Raw genomic sequence first — 20,683 nt, 5'->3', positions numbered from 1 at the left:
GGGCATCATCTCCCCAGTGGAATTCAGCGAGTGGGCCAGCCCGATTGTTCCAGTACTCAAAAGTGATGGCACGGTCAGGATTTGTGGCGATTATAAAGTAACTATTAATCGTTTCTCACTACAGAACCAATACCCGCTACCTAAGGCAGACGACCTATTTGCGACGCTGGCAGGAGACAAGACGTTCACCAATTTCTACCTGACTTCGGCCTGCATGACGCAGGAGCCGGAGGAATCTTCGAAAGGCCTCAGCTGCATCAACACGCACAAGAGACTGTTCATCTACAACAGATGCCCGTTTGGAATTCGGTCGGCTGCAGCGATCTTCCAGAGAAATATGGAGAGCCTACTCAAGTCGGTATCCCACATGGTGATCTTTCAGGACGACATATTGGTCACAGGTCGGGACACCGCCAAGCACCTATAAAACCTGGAGGAGGTCCTCCAGCGACTGGATCGAGTAGGGCTGTGGCTGAAGAGGTCGAAATATGTCATCATGGCAACAGAAGTGGAGTTTTTGGGGAGAAAGATCGCGGCGGACGGCATTCGGCCCACAGACGCCAAGACAGAGGCTATCAGGAACGCGCCCAGACCACAGAACATCACGGAGCTGCGGTCATTCCTGGGACTCCTCAACTATTTTTGTAACTTCCTATCGGGGTTAAGCACCCTTTTAAAGCCCCTACATGTGTTATTGCGCAAAGGTGAGAACTGGGTATGAGGAAAAAACCAAGTAATTGCTTTTGAGAAAGCCAGAAACATTTTATGCTCCAACAAGCTGCTTGTATTGTATAACACGTGTAAAAGACTTGCGCTAGCATGTGCCGCGTCGTCGTACGGAGTCGGGTGTGTATTTCAACAAGCTAACGTTGCGGGGAAGTTGCAACCTGTTGCCTTTGCTTCCAGGAGCTTGCCTAAAGCCGAGAGGGCCTACAGCATGATTGAGAAAGAGGCATTAGCATGTGTGTTCGGGGTAAAGAAAATGCATCAGTACCTGTTTGGACTCAAATTTGAGCTGGAAACCGATCACAAGCCCCTCACATTCCTGTTCACTGAAAACAAGGGGATAAATACTAATGCCTCAGCCCGCATACAAAGGTGGACACTCGCGCTATCAGCGTATAACTATACCATCCGCTACAGGCCAGGCACCGAGAACTGTGCGGATGCTCTCAGTCGGCTGCCGTTGCCCACCACGGGGGTGGAAATGGCGCAGCCTGCAAACTTGTTGATGGTGGCGCAGCCCGCAGACTTGTTGGTGGTCATGGAAGCGTTTGAAAATGATAAATCACCTGTCACGGCCCGCCAGATTCGGACTTGGACCAGCCAAGATCCCCTGCTGTCCCTCATAAAAAATTGTGTACTGCATGGGAGCTGGGCCAGCATCCCCGTTGCAATGCAAGAGCTAATCAAGCCGTTCCAGCGGCGAAAAGGTGAGCTGTTCATTGAGGCAGACTGCCTGTTGTGGGGTAACCGCGTAGTGCTACCCAAAAAGGGCAGGGAGACGTTCATCTCAGATCTCCACAGCACACACCCGGGTATAGTAATGATGAAAGCGATAGCCAGATCCCATGTGTGGTGGCCCGGTATCGACTCTGACTTAGAGTCCTGTGTACGGCAATGCAGCGTGTGTGCTCAGTTGAGCAACGCGCCCAGAGAGGCACCACTAAGTTTGTTGTCCTGGCCCTCCAGACCATGTTTGAGGATCCATGTCGACTATGCGGGCCCGTTTCTCGGTAAAATGTTCCTGGTTGTGGTGGATGATTTTTCAAAATGGATTGAATATGAAATAATGTCGTGAAGCACCGCCACCGCCACCATTGAAAGCCTGAGGGCCATGTTTGCCACCCACGGCCTGCCTGACATACTGGTCAGTGACAACGGGCCATGTTTCACCAGTGCCGAATTTAAAGAATTCATGACCCGCAATGGGATCAACATGTCACCTCGGCCCCGTTTAAACCAGCCTCCAATGGGCAGGCAGAGCGGGCAGTACAAACCATCAAACAGAGCCTTAAATGAGTCACAGAACGCTCACTCCAAACCCGCCTGTCCCGAGTACTGCTCAGCTACCGCACGAGATCCCAGTCGCTCACAGGGGTGCCCCCGGCTGAGCTACTCATGAAAAGGACACTTAAAACTAGACTCTCGCTGGTTCACCCCAACCTGCATGATCAGGTAGAGAGCAGACAGCAGCAACAAAATGTAAACATTGGTCGCGCCACTGTATCACGGGAAATTGATCTGAATGACCCTGTGTATGTGCTAAACTATGGACATGGTCCCAAGTGGATCGCGGGCACGGTGATAGCTAAAGAAGGGAGTAGGGTGTTTGTAGTCAAACTAGACCATGGACAAATTTGCAGAAAGCACCTGGACCAAACGAGGCTGCGGTTCACAGACTGCCCTGAACAACCCACAGCAGACACCACCTTTTTCGAGCCCAAAACACACACCCAAAGGATCAACGTCACCAGGCCGGACCAGGAAATCGAATCCATCACGCCCAACAGCCCAGCAAGGCCCAGCTCACCTAGCAGCCCTGCAGGGCCAACAACACGCCAGCCCAGCGAGAGCACAGCCAACACACCAGAACAGACATTTGTACCGAGACGGTCCACCAGGGAAAGAAAGGCTCCCGACCGCCTCACCTTGTAAATAGTTTTCACTTTGACTTTGGGGCCGGAGGGGGGGAGTGATGTTGTGTATCTGTAAAGCATGCACTCCCATGTTCCGCCACCAGAGAACGCATCCCCATTGGACCATCACCTGCAACAATCCACAGAGGTAACTTGTGCACCACGCCATTATGGATTACACTTACATCCACACTACCAAGGACTGGGATCAGCTTTTCCTGGACTGGTGTAGGTGTGCAACTTTTCCTGGACTGGAACCAGCTCGGGTCGTTTTTCATTCCATAGCCTCTCAAAGGCATCCTGGCTCATCACTGACTGACTCGCTCCCGTGTTCACTTCCATGAACACTCGAACGCCATTTACCTCGACTTCCATCTTCACTGGAGGACAATCGGTGGTGCAGGTATACACTCCATACACTTCTTCTTGGGGCTGAGCTGCCTCTCTGGCCAAATCATTATACTCCCCACTGGATTCAAAGTCATCTACTGACTCCTCTGCTAGACGGTGAGTCGCATTTCTTTTACACATACGCTGGAGGTGGCCCTTCGTGTTACAGGCTTTGCATTAGTATTCTGCAAACCGACACTGGTGAGCCCTATGGTTTCCTGCAAAACGCCAGTATGGTGCTACTCGATTAGCACCCCTCGGCGGACTGAGGTCTGTACTCTCTGCCCTGGGCAGAGCCACATTCTACAGTCTTGCCTGTGAAAGGCACCATTCCTTGTACAGTACTTGCTGGCTTGCTGGGTTTGAGTCCACAGGATGAATGATTTGCTGGGTGCTGCAGGTCGAGGTCATGAACACCTGACTGATGCTGATGGCCTTCTGCAGGTTGACTGTGGTGTCGGCAGATAATAGCTTGTGAAGGAGACCCTCGTGGCCAATTCCTATAACACAGATGTCTCGCAATGCTTTGTTGAGGTGCGTGCCAAAATCACATGGTGCCGCAAGTCTCCTGAGGTCGGCAGCATATTTTGCAATCTCCTGGCCCTCAGGTCTGTAGTAAGTGTAGAATCTGTGCCTGGCCGTGAGGATGCTCTCTTTTGGTTTTAGTTGATTGAGAATTAGTTCAGTCAGCTCATCGTATGTCTTATCCTTGGCCTTCGTGGGTGCCAGCAAGTCCCTGACGAGGCGGTAGACCTCGGGTCCACAACTGGTCAGCAGTATAGTCTTGCACTTCTCCGCCAATGTGTCCGTCTCCCCTGCCAGGATCTTGGTCCTTTATTCATAACTCCAGAGTGAGGCAGCCGCATGGTGGCTAACCTTTTATACAGCCCCTGCCACCAGGGCAGGAAACCCCGGTCTCCACCAGTTGCACCCTCTAGTGGTGCCAGTATAGTATATACACAGTGTAAACCTTATTGATAGTACATCAGGTAAATAAGTCTCCATCTTATGCAACTATACAGTGACTACACAGAGAGTATATCTATAGTCTGCATATACTACAGTCGGAGTATGTCAGGGTGGGTGGGGAATGTACTAAGTTTGTTGCCCCGGGGATTGGTGTTGAGATTGGAATTGGAAACTCAATGCCAATTGGTCAGATTTACAGATGATACCAAACATCTTCGGCAGCACCTCCCAAACCCACCACCTCTCCCACCACCTAGAAGGCCAAGGGCAGCAGGCGCATGGGAACACCACCACCTCCACGTTCCCCTCCTGACTTGGAAATGTATCGGCCGTTCCTTCATCGTCGCTGGGTCACAATCCTGGAACTCGCTCTCTAACAGCACTGTGGGAGCACCTTCACCACACGGACTGCAGCGGCTCAAGAAGGCGGCTCACCACCACCTTCTGAGGGCGATTAGGGATGGGCAATAAACCATATCCTGACGCCCAGTGCACGAGGAGGAACCGTCCGTTCGCTGCGGCCCCGCAAAAAGGAAAGTTAAAAGTATCGTTGTCCGGTTTATGAGTGGCCCCAACATCGGTCTAAGTGCTCAGTGCAGGCCCCGCCCATTCCCACCCCAACATTGCCCTCAGGTTCTGAGGTACTGCCCGGGACCTCCATTCCCATTTTACAAGTGGCCTCCCACCTGAAACAGGCTGGTGTCTGGTCATCGTTCCCAGGCCCACCCAGGCCAGAGTGTCAATGTCCAGGTGAAGGCCTCGAGTTACCAGCCCTCCAACCAATGCAAATCGGTTATTCTGATTGCTTAGCAAAATCCCTCAAATCTCTGAAGAATTGTGACTGAGCAGAGGCTGATGGGGCAGTAATTGGCCGGACTGGATTTGTCCTGCTTTTTGTGGACAGGACATACCTGGGCAGTTTTACACATTGTCAGGTAGACGCCAGTGTTGTAGCTGTACTGGGACAGCTTGGCTAGAGGTGTGGCTACTTCTGGAGCACAAGTCTTCAGTGCGACAGCCGGGATGTTGTCGGGGCCCATATCCTTTGCTGTATCCAGTGCGCTCAGCCATTTCTTGATATCACGTGGAGTGAATCGAATTGGCTGAAGTCTGGCTTCTGTGATGGTGGGGACCTCAGGAGGAGGCCGATATGGATCATCCACTCGGCACTTCTGGCTGAAGATGATTGCAAATGCTTCAGCTTTGTCTTTTGCACTCACGTGGTGGGCTCCGCCATCATTGAGGATGGGGATATTCATAGAGCCTCCTCCCGTTAGTTGTTTATGGAGCAACGGGGTGTGCTTGGCCATGAACGTCAGTTGTGAGGTGTATGCTAGGCACCTCCCTCAACCTGTTTTGTTCTGGTTTCTGTTTTGCAGGTGAACCCATGTTCATTAGAGGATGTGGTGTATCAGAGACAGTTGCAGCAGGGGGCAAGAAACTGGGTGTTTCATGTGATGAGGGAACAAGTCAAAAACAAGGCTCATTATTGATACCAAACACGGAGATTTACTGAAATATAAACCACCAGAATTGTGAACCTCAGAACCACAGGTGATAGGTGATGTCAAACAGTGGTTTCTTTCCCACAGGGCTGAGTGATCATATTATTTACACCTACGCACGGGGCTTCCAACTTTCTGCTAATTAATGATTTTATTAATTGAGTCATTGTTTTGTGCAGAATCAGTTTCTGCCTCTTTGCAGAGAAATTAGTGATGGCTCAGCTCTGGGCCATGTCAGTGACAGAGGCCGTGCACCCAACTCCGACCCCAGTGAGAGGGACGGAGGGGATTGGGGGAGGGGGGAAGGGAGTGGGGGATGGGGGAGGGAGGGGCGGTTGGGGGGGACAGGGAAGGGAGGGGGACGGGCGAAGGAGGGAGGAACGGGGGGGATTGGGGGACAGGGGGAGGGAGGGGGGAATGGGGGAGGGAGGGGGGACGGGGAGGGAGGGAGGATTGGGGGAGGGAGGGGGATTGGGGAGGGAGGGGGATTGGGGAGGGAGGGGGTTTGGGGAGGGAGGGAGGGGGGATTGGGAGTGAGGGGAGATTGGGGGATGGGGGGGAGAGGGACAGGGGGGGAAGGGGGATAGGGGAGGGGGGTATTGGGGGGATGGGGGAGGCAGGGGGGATTGAGGGGACGGGAGGAAGGAGAGGGGGATTAAAGGGGGGGAATTGGGAGGCAGACCCTCGCTTCCATTTTCAAATTATCAAATGTCTTTATTTGAAATGGGCAGGAAATTCAGGCCTCTCTGTGTGGGCACGGAGTGTACGTGGTCCCGGTGAGACCTCGCAAAAGCCGGATCTCGGGGCGCGATGTGCATGCGCCGAAAACCGGCTTTTCTGATCGGTCAAGATTTCTCCGTACAGATCCTGCCCATCCCCGGGAGAAGGGCATCGTGCGGGAGAGATCGGGCTGTTTGCCCAACTCATGCCCAGCGAACGTTCTTCAAACTTTTATACCTGGTAAAGGCAGGCGCACAGCTTACTATTACCAGCGTATGAGTTTTAAAACATAGAAAAATTAAATGTAATAATTCTCACCACCTCTGTTGTGACCGATGGTTACTGGAGACTGGGGTGAATGGGACTGGGATGTGTTAGAGATTGAATCAGGTTTTCAGCCCAGTGCCCAGGAGGAAGTTGAATCACCCGTCGGACAGATGTGCGTGCCTGTATCCTATTGTGTGACCACATCTCGGCACCTTCACACAGAAAACTATTTCAGATTCAGATTGAAGTAAATATATCACTGGATAAAATTAGTGCTTCTCATTATAGATTATTTTTATTGTTGATCGGGAAGTGAAACTCTGTGGGTCACAGTCGCTGATTCTACATTCCGTATGTGAAAGAACAGAAACGCAGGCTCAGTCACAATCCTGCCTGCCCACACCTCTCAATACCATGGGGGCTTTAGAAAATAACCCCAGCCCTATCTGTCACTGCCAGTCTCCGACTTCATTCTGTGTCTCAGTCTAGACACAACAACCTATATTTATATAGCGCCTTTAACGCAGTAAATCATCCCAAGGTGTTTCACAGGAGCGTTATCAGATAAATATTAACTGCATAGTGAGATATTAGGACAGGAAGGAGCGTCTTAAAGGAGGAGAGAGAGGTAGAGAGGCGGAGAGATTTAGGGAGGGAGTTCCAGAGCTTGGGGCCTAGGCAGCTGAAGGCACAGCCACCAATGGTGGAGCGATGGAAATCAGGGAAGCTCAGGAGGGCAGAACTAGAGGAGCGCAGAGATCTGTGTGGAGGAGGTTACAGAGATAGAGAGGGGCGAGGTCATGGAAGGATTTGAACACAAGGATGAGAATGTTTAAATCGAGGCATTGCCGGACCGGGAGCCAATGTGGGTCAGCCAGCGAAGCCCCATGTAGGACCACTCACTCTGTGACACAATCCTCAAATATGTTCGAAGCAGAAAGGAAAGTTTGAATTTTATTTTCAATCAAATCATTGTTTGAATATGGAACGCATCACATGTAACTGCCGATTGTGTGAGGTGGGAGCTACAATATTGAGTTAACCATTACAGAACAATCGTTACAATGGCTCCTCGTTTCAGCAGTTTGCTTTGTTCAATCAAATGACTAAAAATGAAGGAACTCGAACACTGACACGCCGCCATAGTAGAGCCACACTGAAACCAATCAGTCAGAATGGGTATAACTAACCCAGGGAATGGACTGTTCAATCCATCAACTACACAACTAACTAGTCAGCGGTAACCAAGTCAAAGCGTGACTAACAATCAACCAATCAACCAATCAAGCACAACATAACTCTAACATAGGAACAGGCGGAGGCCATTCAGCCCCTCCAGCCTGTGTACAGTTTTGGTCTCCTTACCTAAGGAAGGATATACTTGCCATAGAGGGAGTGCAACGAAGGTTCACCAGACTGATCCCTGGGATGGGGGGATTGTCCTATGAGGAGAGATTGAGTAGACTAGGCCCATATTCCCTAGAGTTTAGAAGAATGAGAGGTGATCTCATTGAAACATACAACATTCTTACAGAGCTCGACAGGGTAGATGCAGGGAGGATGTTTCCTCCGGGCTGGGGAGTCTAGAACCAGGGGTCACAGTCTCAGGATAAGGGGTCGGCCATTTAGGACTGAGATGAAGAGGAATTTCTTCACTCAGAGGGTGGTGAATCTTTGGAATTCTCTGCCCCAGAGGGCTGTGGAGGCTCAGTCATTGAGTATATTCAAGGCTGAGATTGATAGATTTTTGGATACTAAGGGAATCGAGGGATATGGGGATCGGGCATGAAAGTGGAGTTGAGGTCGAAGATCAGCCGTGATCTTATTGAATGGCGGAGCAGGCTCGAGGGGCCTGAAACGTTAAATCTGTTTCTCTCTCCGCAGATGTGTCAGTTTTTACAGGGGGTCCCCGGGAGTGTGTCAGTATTTACAGGGGGTTACAGGGGGTCCCCAGGAGTGTGTCAGTATTTACAGGGAGTCCCCGGGAGTCTGTTGGTATTTACAGGGGGTCCCCGGGAGTGTGTCAGTATTTACAGGGGGTCCCCGGGAGTGTGTCAGTATTTACAGGGGGTCTACGGGAGTGTATCAGTATTTACAGGGGGTCCCCGGGAGTGTGTCAGTGTTTACAGGGGGTCCCCGTGAGTGTGTCAGTATTTACAGGGGGTCCCCGGGAGTGTATCAGTATTTACAGGGGGTCCCCGGGAGTGTGTCAGTATTTACAGAGGGTCCCTGGGAGTGTGTCAGTGTTTACAGGGGGTCCCCGTGAGTGTGTCAGTATTTACAGGGGGTCCCCGGGAGTGTGTCAGTATTTACAGGGGGTCCCCGGGAGTGTGTCAGTATATACAGGGGGTCCCCGGGAGTGTGTCAGTATTTACAGGGGTTCCCCAGGAGTGTGTCAGTATTTACAGGGGGTCCCCAGGAGTGTATCAGTATTTACAGGGGGTCCCTGGGAGTGTGTCAGTATTTACAGGGGGTCCCCGGGAGTGTGTCAGTATTTACAGGGGGTCCCCGGGAGTGTATCAGTATTTACAGGTGGTCCCCGGGAGTGTGTCAGTATTTACAGAGGGACCCCGGGAGTGTGTCACTATTTACACGGGTTCGCCGGGAGTGTGTCAGTATTTACAGAGGGTCCCTGGGAGTGTGTCAGTATTTACAGGGGGTCCCCGGGAGTGTATCAGTATTTACAGGGGGTCCCCGGGGAGTGTGTCAGTATTTACAGGGGGTCCCCGGGAGTGTGTCAGTATTTACAGGGGGTCCCCGGGAGTTTGTCAGTATTTACAGGGGGTCCCCGGGAGTGTGTCAGTATTTACAGGGGGTCCCCAGGAGTGTATCAGTATTTACAAGGGGTCCCTGGGAGTGTGTCAGTATTTACAGGGGGTCCCCGGGAGTGTATCAGTATTTACAGGGGGTCCCCGGGAGTGTGTCAGTATTTACAGGGAGTCCCCGGGAGTGTGTCAGTATTTACAGGGGGTCCCCGGGAGTGTGTCAGTATACACAGGGGGTCCTCGGGAGTGTGTCAGTATTTACAGGGGGTCCCCGGGAGTGTGTCAGTATTTACAGGGGGTCCCCAGGAGTGTATCAGTATTTACAAGGGGTCCCTGGGAGTGTGTCAGTATTTTCAAGGGGTCCCCGGGAGTGTGTCAGTATTTACAGGGGGTCCCCGGGAGTGTGTCAGTATTTACAGGGGGTCCCCGGGAGTGTGTCAGTATTTACAGGGGGTCCCCGGGAGTGTGTCAGTATACGCAGGGGGTCCCCGGGAGTGTGTCAGTATTTACAGGGGGTCCCCGGGAGTGTGTCAGTATTTATAGGGGGTCCCGGGAGTGTGTCAGTATTTGCAGGGGGTCCCCGGGAGTGTGTCAGTATTTATAGGGGGTCCCCAGGAATGTGTCAGTATTTACACGGGGTCGCCGGGAGTGTGTCGGTATTTGCAGGAGGTCTCTGACAGGAAGGAGGGCAATGTATGAAGCTGTGATTAGTGATGAAAGGGAAGGCCGTGGGTTCGGATTGAGTGTGTGCTGGGGCTCTGAGGCACAGTGTCCTAGCTGGCTCAAGGACTGACTGTTCGTTACGAAAGTCCCAGCAGTTTCATACCCTGCTGCATCTTCTGAGCCTTCCAGCGCATGAAGCGGACTGCACCCACGACTGCATACATCAGCTTGCTGTACTGGAACAATAACTTGTAGAAAACGTCGGTGGCCAGTTCCCCACTGGGGTCTGCGTGTTTCAGCGCCGTCATTGGGGTGTACAGAGGATTGGTCTGTTGTCGAAATGGAGGCTTCTCGCTGGTGATCACCTTCAGTGTCTCCTGCCAAAGACATTCAGATGCAGATTACTTGGTGTACAGCCCGAGCTTCCCCCACCCTGTGGCAGGAGCCCCCCCTCACCGAGGTGGCACCTGATGCCCCTAAACTCGTCCTGTGATGGGGGAGGGGACGTGCCAGGAGCGTTTGAACCACCTGCCCCGTGCCGGGGTCCCGTTCTGTGACAATTGCCCTTTAAGCAGCCTCGAACTCCCGGCCAGAGGAGCTGAGTGTGAACAAGCGATGGACGGAGATCCAGAGTACGGGCTTTAAATCCCAGCCACACAGCCCCCACTGAGGGCCAGTCAGTAAAGGCGCCGCTCCATGTGTTAAAGAAAGATCTGCATTTATATAACGCCTTTCATGACACCAGGACATCCCAAAGCCAGCCAATAAAGTACCTTTGAAGTGTAGTCACTGTTGTAATGTAGGAAACACTGCAGCCTGTTGCGCACAGCAAGCTCCCACAAACGGAAATAAAAGAATTGATTAGATAATCTGTTTTAGTGATGGAGGGGCAGTACTGGGGGAGCACTGTGGGAGGGACAGTACTGAAGGAGCGCTACTCTGTCGGAGGGGCATTACTGAGGGAGTGCCGCACTGTCGAAGGGCCAGTACTGGAGGAGTGCCGCACTATCGGGGGTGCAGTACTGAGGGAGTGCTGCACTGTTGGAGGGGCAGTACTGAGGGAGCGCCGCACTGTCGGAGGGGCAGTACTGAGGGAGTGCTGCACTGTCGGAGGGGCAGTACTGAGGGAGCGCTGCACTGTCGGAGGGGCAGTACTGAGGGAGTGCTGCACTGTCGAAGGGCCAGTACTGGGGGAGTGCCGCACTGTTGGAGGTGCAGTACTGAGGGAGCGCTGCACTGTCGGAGGTGCAGTACTGAGAGAGCGGTGCACTGTCGGAGGGGCAGTACTGAGGGAGCGGTGCACTGTCGGAGGGGCAGTACTGAGGGAGTGCTGCACTGGCGGAGGGGCAGTACTGAGGGAGCGGTGCACTGTCAGAGGGGCAGTGCCGAGGGAGTGCTGCACTGGCGGAGAGGCAGTGCTGAGGGAGTGCCGCACTGTTGGAGGTGTGTCCTTCATATGAGACGTTAAACCAAGGCCCATCTGTTCTCTCAGGTGGATGTAAAAGATCCCACGGTCACTATATCAGAGGCGGTGCCCAGTGTCCCCTGGGGCAGTTTGACCTCAGTCCTCCCGCTCCCAGCCAGGAGCCACTCCACCTCGCGGCCTCACCTCTGCCACTGTCTCCGGACTCTGCCCTGTGCTGGAGAACACGGTCTTGGTGTTTTCGAGGTAAATCTTCACGAACATATCGGCAGTGTCTGGGTCTGTGCCGGAGTAATCAGCTTTCCGTGCCTCCTCAAAAACCTTCTCCTCAAACTTGGTCACCACTGGTCCTGGTTCAATCAGAGTGATACTGACAGGAAAGCAAGACAAGAGCAGGTCAGCGATCTCGCCCGATACATAGAACTACATCAATGTTACAGCTCAGAGTCATGGCCCCGGGCCGTGCTGGTGTTTACCCTCCAGGCGAGCAATAATCCCAATCATATTTACCCCACGTTCCACGTCCCTCCATCCCCTTCTCCTTCGCCCCCCTCTCCAATCCAATCCAGAATGTTGGCCATTTCTGCCTCAGCCACTAACCCCAGGCGTGAATTCCACGGCCTCAACTCTCTGTGAAGGAGTTTCTCCTGTCCTCTGTTCTAAATCTCTTACATTTAATCTTGTATCTCTGGCCCCTCGTTCCAGACCCTCAACCACTGGAAACAGTCGGCTTTGAGCTACCCTACCCCATTCTTGCATCATTTTAAACACTTCTATTTTATTGCCCTATAGTCTGTGTTGTTCCAATGAAAAAGTCTGTCTTCCAATTTGTATTTCCTCAGACCAGGCAGCATCCTCGTGAATCTGCATTGCACCCTCTCTAAAGCCACAATATCCTTAGTGTGGAGCCAAATACTGCATACACTACTCGAACTGAGAACTTAAGCTTTTATATTGGACACTATCCAGGACAAAGCAGCCCGCTTGATCGGCATCCCACCCACCACCTTAAACATTCACTCCCTCCACCACCCTGGCTGCAGTGTGTACCATCTACAAGATGCACTGCAGCAACTTGCCAAGACTTCTTCGGCAGCACCTCCCAAACCCGCGACCTCTACCACAGAGAAGGACAAGGGCAGCAGGTGCATGGGAACACATCACCTCCACGTTCCCCTCCAAGTCACACACCATCCTGACTTGGAAATATATCGGCCATTCCTTTATCACTGGGTCAAAATCCTGGAACTCCCTCCCTAACAGCACTGTGGGAGCACCTTCACCACACGGACTGCAGCGGTTCAAGAAGGCGGCTCACCACCACCTTCTCAAGGGGCAATTAGGGATGGGCAATAAATGCCGGCCTTGCCAGCGACGCCCACATCCCAGGAAAGAATTTTTAAAAAATCATTACCTCTTGGCTTTTATGTTCTATGGGGGACACATTCGGCATGTTAGCGCCCTCAGTTGGCACCTAGTGGGAGTGCTATCAGGGTGCTCAGGCAGTAGTGGGCAAATCGGTAAATTCTGCAAAGGGATATAAACAGACTAAGTGAGTGGGAAAAAATTTGGCAGATGGAGTATAATGTGGGAAAATGTGAGGTTATCTACTTTGGTAGGAAAAATAGAAAAGCAGATTATAATTTAAATGGAGAAAAATTGCAAAGTGCTGCTGTACAGAGGGATCTGGGGATCCTTGTGCATGAAACATAAAAAGTGAGTATGCAGGTACAGCAAGTAATCAGGAAGGCAAATGGAATGTTGGCCTTTATTGCAAGGGGGATAGAGTATAAAAGCAGAGAAGTCCTGCTACAACTGTACAGGGTATTGGTGAGGCCACACCTGGAGTACTGCGTACAGTTTTGGTCTCCGTATTTAAAGAAAGATAAACTTGTATTGGAGGCTGTACAGAGAGGGATCACTAGGTTGATTCTAGAGATGAGGGGGTTGACTTATGAAGATAGGTTGAGTAGGTTGGGCCTATACTCACTGGAGTTCAGAAGAATGAGAGGTGATCTTATCGAAACATATAAGATAATGAGGGGGCTCGACAGGGTGGATACAGAGAAGATATTTCCACTCATAGGGGAAACTAAAACATGAGGACATAGTCTCAGAATAAGGGGCCGCCCATTTAAAACTGAGATGAGAAATTTCTTCTCTCAGAGGGTTGTAAATCTGTGGCATTCTCTGCCCCAGAGAGCTGTGGAGGCTGGGTCATTGAATATATTTAAGACGGAGATAGACAGATTTTTGAGCAATAAGGGAGTAAAGGGTTATGGGGAGCAGGCAGGGAAGTGGAGCTGAGTCCATGATCAGATCAGCCATGATCTTATTGAATGGCGGGGCAGGTTCGAGGGGCCAGGTGGCCTACTCCTGCTCCTATTTCTTATGTTCTATGTACCCGGTCTCTTTGATTACCCAGAAGCAGATCCAGTAACACCTCTTCCCCTGCTCGAGGACAGAGGCTCGGTCACACGGCAGGATTTCCCCGGTCCTGACCAAGGGCCATGGCCTGAAACGTTAACTCTGTTTCTCTCTCTACAGATGCTGCCTGACCTGCTGAGTGTTCCCCGCTGTCTCTGTTTTTATTGAGGATTGCCCCTCCCTTGCTTCCTCTTCCCTATTGGAGTGCGTGGCGGGAGAATCACAATCTCCCAGGGCAATCGTCTTGTGATTCCTGGGCCTCTCTCTAATCTCCCACTCCCTTCCCACAATCTGAAGCTCGGTAATACCCCCTGACTGATGGAACAAGCCCCTTTTTACCTTTGGTTTCCTCTGTCCTTCCCCTGTCTGCACCAGCCTCTGTGCAGCCTGTATCCCCTCCCTAAGCACAATTGCCATTCCTCCTCCTCCCTTGTCCCGATATGTTTAGTTTCCAATCTTATCCAGTTTTAGCCAGGTTTCTGCCCATTCTAAGTCTCGCTTTTCCCAGACAGTGACTGGTTTTGCGCCCATACTCTGCGCCCTGAAATACTCGCTCCTTTCCCTGTGCGTTGTGCTGTGAAGGGGAGGGGAGACTTACTTGATATTAAATTTGAGTGTTTGGACCACGAGACTCTCGCAGAATCCTTCCACTGCGAACTTGGAAGCGGCGTAGACATCATTGAACATGATCCCTGGGCAAACACAAAGCACATTTACAGACTTTAGTATCTCTGCCACTTCCCCGTCTAAATCACATAGAGTGTGCATTCCCAAAGTGTGAGCAAGACGATAAAAATATTCAATCACACTGTGAGTGCTGTCTGCCAATCTTACAATCCCTGTCATGGTGGCATCAGTATCAGAGAGTGAAGGAGAGCAGGGACCCAGTGAGTGGTCTCACCACAACGGCCGAGAATTCTCCCTCGGGCTATGGAGCATGTTCCGTTGACCCTCCCGACCACTCGGCCCGTACAGCCCATGCTGGCTCTGTGAACCAGCGATCGATTCGCCCCACTCCCCCACTCTTTCCCCAGGACCCTGACACTGATCCCCGTCAAGCACACGACCCATTGCCCTTTGAAAGTTGCATAGAACCCGCGCCCAGCGCCCTTCCAGGCAACTCGCTGTGTGAAGAACGCTCTCCCCATCTCCCTCTGCTTCTTTTACCAACTATTTTAAATCAGTGTTACCGACTCTCCTGTCAAAGGAAGCAGTTTCTCCCTGCCTGCTCTGTCCAGACCTCTCATGATTTTGAATCCCTCGATCGAATCTCCTCTCAGCCTTCTCTGCTCTGAGAACAACACCAGCTTCTCCAGTCTCTCCATGTCACTGAATACGTTATCTCGCTCCTGTCTCTTAGTAGTTCTTTCCCACCTCTAATTTATTAATAAATGGTTTTAAAATAAACAACGGCTTTAATGTGCCGTCGAAAACTCATGTTGCCGAGGTTACAACAACAACAACAACTTACGCCCAAGGTGCTTCACAGGAGCGATTATCAAACACAAATTTGACACCGAGCCACATAAGGAGATATTTGGACAGCTGACCAAAAACTTGGTTAAAGAGGTCGGTTTTAAGGAGCTTCTTAAAGGAGAAGCGAGAGGTAGAGAGGCGGAGAGGTTTATGGAGGGAATTCCAGAACTTGGGGCCCAGGCAGCTGAAGGCATGGCCACTAATGGTGGAGCGATTATAATCAGGGATATTCAGGAGGGCAGAATAGGAGGAGTGCAGACATCTCGGAGGGTTGTAGGGGCTGGAGGAGGTTACAGAGATAGGGAGGGGCGAGGGGGAGGGGGTTACAGAGATGGGGAGGGGCGAGGCCGTGCAGAAACACACACAGATGATGAACCATTGGTGCTGTAGCCACATGGTGTCTATTTGCCGCCTGTTCCCAGCCGGTGCTGCAAGCCCAGATTGATGCGGCATTGAGTACTCACCCTGCACACCCATCACGCTGCTCATCACCACAATGTGCCCATTCCTCCGTGCCTTCATGCCCGGGAGCACGGCTTTGATCATCCGAACAACACCGAAGAAATTAGTTTCGAACACGGCCTTCATCTCCTCGATGCTCTGACACTCGATCGGCCCGATCAGCCCAATCCCTGCATTGTTAACTAGCACAGGAGTATCGCAGTCAGTGAGTCGCTGGGGGAAGGGAACCCTCAGATATCTAACCTCGCTCGGTATTGGTAGATCTGATCACCCGGGGTGTCTCACCCCGAGTTCTCCAAACTTGCTCCATTTAAACATTCTGCCCCTGGGGCAGCCTCATCTTCATCATTGGAAATACTTCAATCAGGTCTCCCTGAAGTCGAGAGTAGACAGACCCATCTCGCTGAGCCTATTGCAATAACTAAAGGTTTTTAAACCAGGCTGACCCTGCCCCGACCCTGTGCATCACCCACGATGTGACGGGTCCATGACAGTGCTCTCGATGGGACTGACCATCGTCCGGTACAAGGGCAGTTGCAACGTCCGAGCACTAACCGAAACTCTCCTTGCCTTTACATACGAACATAAGAAATAGGAGCAGGAGTCAGCCATTTGGCCCCTCGAGCCTGCTCCGCCATTTAATAAGATCATGGCTGATCTGATCCTGGCCTCAACTGCACTTCCCTGCCCGCTCCCCATACCCCTTTATTCCTTTATCGTTCAAAAATCTGTCTATCTCCATCTTAAATATATTCAATCAGCTAATATCTGAAAGAGTCATTTTTCACCTCCAGAGTGATAGAGAGGTAAAGAGAGCGAGAGACAGAGGGAGAGACAGAGAGACAGACAGAGAAAGAGGGGGAGAGAGAGGGGGACAGAGAGAGAGGCAGAGAGAGCGAGACAGAGAGAGAGACAGAGAGAGAGAGAGAGAGACAGAGGGAGAGAGAGTGTGTATTGGACCAGGTCTGTGTGATCTGACTAGAGTCGCTGTAATGACCGTATGACTCATAAGTGCGAAAACTATTGATTAAAGTGAAGTGACTGAATGTGTGGAGCGGTTTGCAGGAGGCCGTGTTTACAGGGCGTGTGATACGGAGTAAAGTTCTGCAGGCATGTGCATTAAAATCAGAAAGTGCTGGCAATGCTGAGCAGGCAGCTCAGTTTCTGGGAGACGAACTGAATTTCTGCTGTGGTCTATTGACGGGGGGCTGGGGGGGGGGGGGTGATCCTACTGTTTCAGGGGGCCCCACCCCCGGGACTAACCCCCGGGGTCTGCATTGTGTGCAGGGACTGAGAGTAGTGTGGGCACGTACTGAGGATGTCGATGTGCTGGTTGGGAATGCTGTCCATACATTGTCGGAGCGACTCGTCATCGCACACATCCAGCTGCTGGATCTGCAAAGTGTCGCCGTGTCTCCCTCCTGTCGCCTCCTCCAGTGCTCCCCGTTTACCCAGGTTCCTCATGGTCGCAATCACTGCAAGAAATCAAAGCTTCATATACAGATCCAAACCCTAATAAACACAAGGCTGTCAGTGGACCCTTGTTGGACTCACTGTGTTTCCAGTGGTTCACGCAGCCGGTCAGGGACAGGGAGGTGAGCTGCTGAACACAGTGTCTGGATCATCACTGCCTGGGACTGAGCCACAAACACTCAGCGACCAGCACAGACAATGCGGGCCGAATGGCCTCCCTCTGTGCTGTCTGATTCTCTCAAACAATCAAACACAGCAGCACGGGTTTTGGGGCTGGTTGCAGGGACCTTGCAGCACAGACAGACTCAGTAGCACTGGGCAGTGCCCGGGTCAGGAGGGGGGTGAGGGGCTGGTCAGTGCTCGGGTGTGTAGGGGGGTGAGGGGCTGGTCAGTGCCCGGGTGAGGAGTGGGGTGAGGGGCTGGCCAGTGCCCGGGTGAGGAGGGGGTGAGGGGCTGGTCAGTGCCCGGGTGAGGAGGGGGGGTGAGGGGCTGGTCAGTGCCCGGGTGAGGAGTGGGGTGAGGGGCTGGTCAGTGCCCGGGTCAGGAGGGGGGTGAGGGGCTGGTCAGTGCCCGGGTGAGGAGGGGGTGAGGGGCTGGTCAGTGCCCGGGTGAGGAGTGGGGTGAGGGGCTGGTCAGTGCCCGGGTCAGGAGGGGGGTGAGGGGCTGGTCAGTGCCCGGGTGAGGAGGGGGTGAGGGGCTGGTCAGTGCCCGGGTGAGGATGGGGTGAGGGGCTGGTCAGTGCCCGGGTGAGGAGGGGGTGAGGGGCTGGTCAGTGCCCGGGTGAGGAGTGGGGTGAGGGGCTGGTCAGTGCCCGGGTCAGGAGGGGGGTGAGGGGCTGGCCAGTGCCCGGGTGAGGAGGGGGTGAGGGGCTGGTCAGTGCCCGGGTGAGGAGTGGGGTGAGGGGCTGGTCAGTGCCCGGGTCAGGAGGGGGGTGAGGGGCTGGTCAGTGCCCGGGTGAGGAGGGGGTGAGGGGCTGGTCAGTGCCCGGGTGAGGAGTGGGGTGAGGGGCTGGTCAGTGCCCGGGTGAGGAGTGGGGTGAGGGGCTGGTCAGTGCCCGGGTCAGGAGGGGGGTGAGGGGCTGGTCAGTGCCCGGGTCAGGAGGGGGGTGAGGGGCTGGTCAGTGCCCGGGTAAGGAGGGGGGGGGGTGAGGGGCTGGTCAGTGCCCGGGTCAGGAGGGGGGTGAGGGGCTGGTCAGTGCCCGGGTAAGGAGGGGGTGGTGAGGGGCTGGTCAGTGCCCGGGTCAGGAGGGGGGTGAGGGGCTGGTCAGTGCCCGGGTCAGGAGGGGGATAAGGGGCTGGGCAGTGCCCGAGTGTGTAGGGGGGTGAGGAGGGGCGTGTGGAAAGGGACAGCTTGCGCTATGGTGCCCGCTCTCCCCACGCCCATTCCCCGCACACAGCGAGGACCCAGAGAGGTGCAGCGAATGCGAGCAGCAAGAGCAAACGTTCTGTGTGTTGGCACCCGACCGGCTGCAAGCTCCCTCTGTGCACGGGGAGTTACCCCTCCTCCCCGGAGCCAGGCCCAGGCAGCACCGTGTGGGGACTCGTGTCCCGTTCCTACTGCAACAACAACTTGCTTTTATATAGCCGCTTTAACGCAGTAAAACGTCCCAAGGCGCTTCATAGGAGCGATTATCAAACAAAATTTGACACCGAGCCGCGTAAAGAGAGATCAGGACGGGTGAGTGGTGGGTTTAGGGAGAGTCTTAAAGGAGGAGAGAGAGGTAGAGAGGCGGAGAGGTTTAGGGAGGGTGTTCCAGAGCTTGGGGCCCAGGCAGCTGAAGGCACGGCCACCGATGGTGGAGTGAAGGAAATCGGGGGATGTACAAAAGGCCAGAATTGGAGGGGTTGTGGGGCTGGGGGAGATTACAGAGATAGAGAGGAGCGAGGCCCGTGGAGGGATTTAAAAACAAGGATGAGAATTTTTAAATCGAGGCGCTGCTGGTCCGGGAGCCAATGTAGGTCAGTGAGAAAGAAAAAAGAAAGACGCATTTATATAGCGCCTTTCACGACCACCGGACGTCTCAAAGCGCTTTACAGCCAATGAAGTACTTTTGGAGTGTAGTCACTGTTGTAATGTGTGAAACACGGCAGACAATTTACACACAGCAAGCTCCCACAAACAGCAATGTAATAATGACCCAGATAATCTGTTTTGTGATGTTGATTGAGGGATAAATAGTGGCCCCAATCTTCTTTGAAATAATGCGATGGGATTTTTCAGGTCCACCTGAGAGGGCAGACGGGGCCTCGGTTTAACATCTCATTCGAAAGATGTCACTTCCGACAGTGCGGCACTCCCTCAGCACAAGCACTAGAGTGTCAGCCTAGAATTTTGTGCTGAAGTCTCTGGAGTGGGACTTGAACACACAACCTTCTGACTCAGAGGCGAGTGCGCTGTTCACTGAGACACAGCTATCATTGGTCAGGGAGGGGCGAGGCCATGGAGGGTTTGAAAACAAGGATGAGAATTGTAAAATGGAGGCAGATTGAATCGAGAGCCGATGGAGGTCAGTGAGCCCACGGGTGATAGATCGAGAGCCCAGGGGCGATGGGGGTCAGAGAGCCCAGGGGTGATGGACCGAGAGCCCAGGGGCGATGGGGTTCAGCGAGCCCAGGGGCAATGGGGGTCAGTGAGCCCAGGGGCGAAGAGGGTCAGCGAGCCCAGGGGCGATGGACTGAGAGCCCAGGGGCGATGGATCGAGAGCCCAGGGGTGATGGACCGAGAGCCCAGGGGCGATGGGGGTCAGCGAGCCCAGAGGCGATGGGGGTCAGCGAGCCCAGGGGCGATGGACCGAGAGCCCAGGGGCGATGGATCGAGAGCCCAGGGGTGATGGGGGTCAGCGAGCCCAGAGGCGATGGGGGTCAGCGAGCCCAGGGACGATGGGGGACAGCGAGCCCAGGGACGATGGGGGTCAGCGAGCCCAGGGGTGATGGGGGTCAGCGAGTCCAGGGGTGATGGGTGACATGAACAGAAAAACACCAGCGGGAGTCTCACCTCGGAAGCGCTTCTGCTCATCATTCGCTAGTTTAGCAGCGATAGCGAGTCCAATCCCACTGGAACAGCCAGTTATCAGGACAACCTTTGCTTCCATTTTTCCTGATGGAGACCTTCCAGATTCCAGGAACACTTATATTCCCAATAATCAGCTTGCAATCCCGCACTTTGCTTTCTGTACACTGAGACAGACTCTTGCCCTGTCTGAGGGCTCTAATACAGACAGCAGCTGGTGACAAAGGATCGACTTTGCTTCAAGCTGCTCCTGGCTTTAATCTGTTAAGCTTCAAATTGGGAATGCGTACAGATGGATATCAATCTCTTTGTCAAATCTTCATTCCAGATGCTGTCTCTTTCACTATCTTCAAATTCAACATCCCTGCTCGACAGACAATAACATGATGATTGGCTCACTTTACCGTGTAATCTCAAAACCTGAACACTCAGTGTACGTGGGTGAATCCTGTATATATTATAGAGACTAGCAGCCTGTGTATGTTATAGAGAATA

At 53.1% G+C, this 20,683-nt stretch overlaps 1 protein-coding gene across 1 annotated transcript; it reads right to left on the bottom strand.

The window, feature by feature from the left end:
- Positions 1 to 10,055: 10,055 nt before the first annotated feature.
- LOC139233513 (retinol dehydrogenase 8-like) lies at positions 10,056 to 20,270 on the bottom strand. The gene is made up of 6 exons (XM_070863915.1): positions 20,174 to 20,270; positions 17,020 to 17,181; positions 15,709 to 15,888; positions 14,367 to 14,460; positions 11,528 to 11,711; positions 10,056 to 10,295 (listed from the first exon to the last, which is right to left on the bottom strand). The coding sequence occupies exons 1-6, from the start codon at positions 20,268 to 20,270 to the stop codon at positions 10,056 to 10,058; spliced, it is 957 nt and encodes a 318-aa protein (XP_070720016.1).
- Between the last annotated feature and the right edge of the window lie 413 nt (positions 20,271 to 20,683).

This window comes from Pristiophorus japonicus, chromosome 21 (assembly GCF_044704955.1).
Source record: "Pristiophorus japonicus isolate sPriJap1 chromosome 21, sPriJap1.hap1, whole genome shotgun sequence".
Taxonomy (NCBI): domain Eukaryota; kingdom Metazoa; phylum Chordata; class Chondrichthyes; family Pristiophoridae; genus Pristiophorus; species Pristiophorus japonicus.
The sequence above is the reverse complement of the archived record's forward strand: the minus strand, read 5'-3'. Positions and strand labels throughout refer to the sequence as shown.

Excerpts from the sequence above, each read along its gene's own strand:
- LOC139233513 (XM_070863915.1), bottom strand. The coding sequence starts at position 20,270 with ATGGAAGCAAAGGTTGTCCTGATAACTGGCTGTTCCAGTGGGATTGGA. Across the intron at positions 17,182-20,173 it reads TGAGCAGAAGCGCTTCCGAG|TGATTGCGACCATGAGGAAC; the intron begins GTGAGACTCCCG and ends GATTTCTTGCAG. Across the intron at positions 10,296-11,527 it reads GTCCGGAGACAGTGGCAGAG|GAGACACTGAAGGTGATCAC; the intron begins GTGAGGCCGCGA and ends TGTCTTTGGCAG.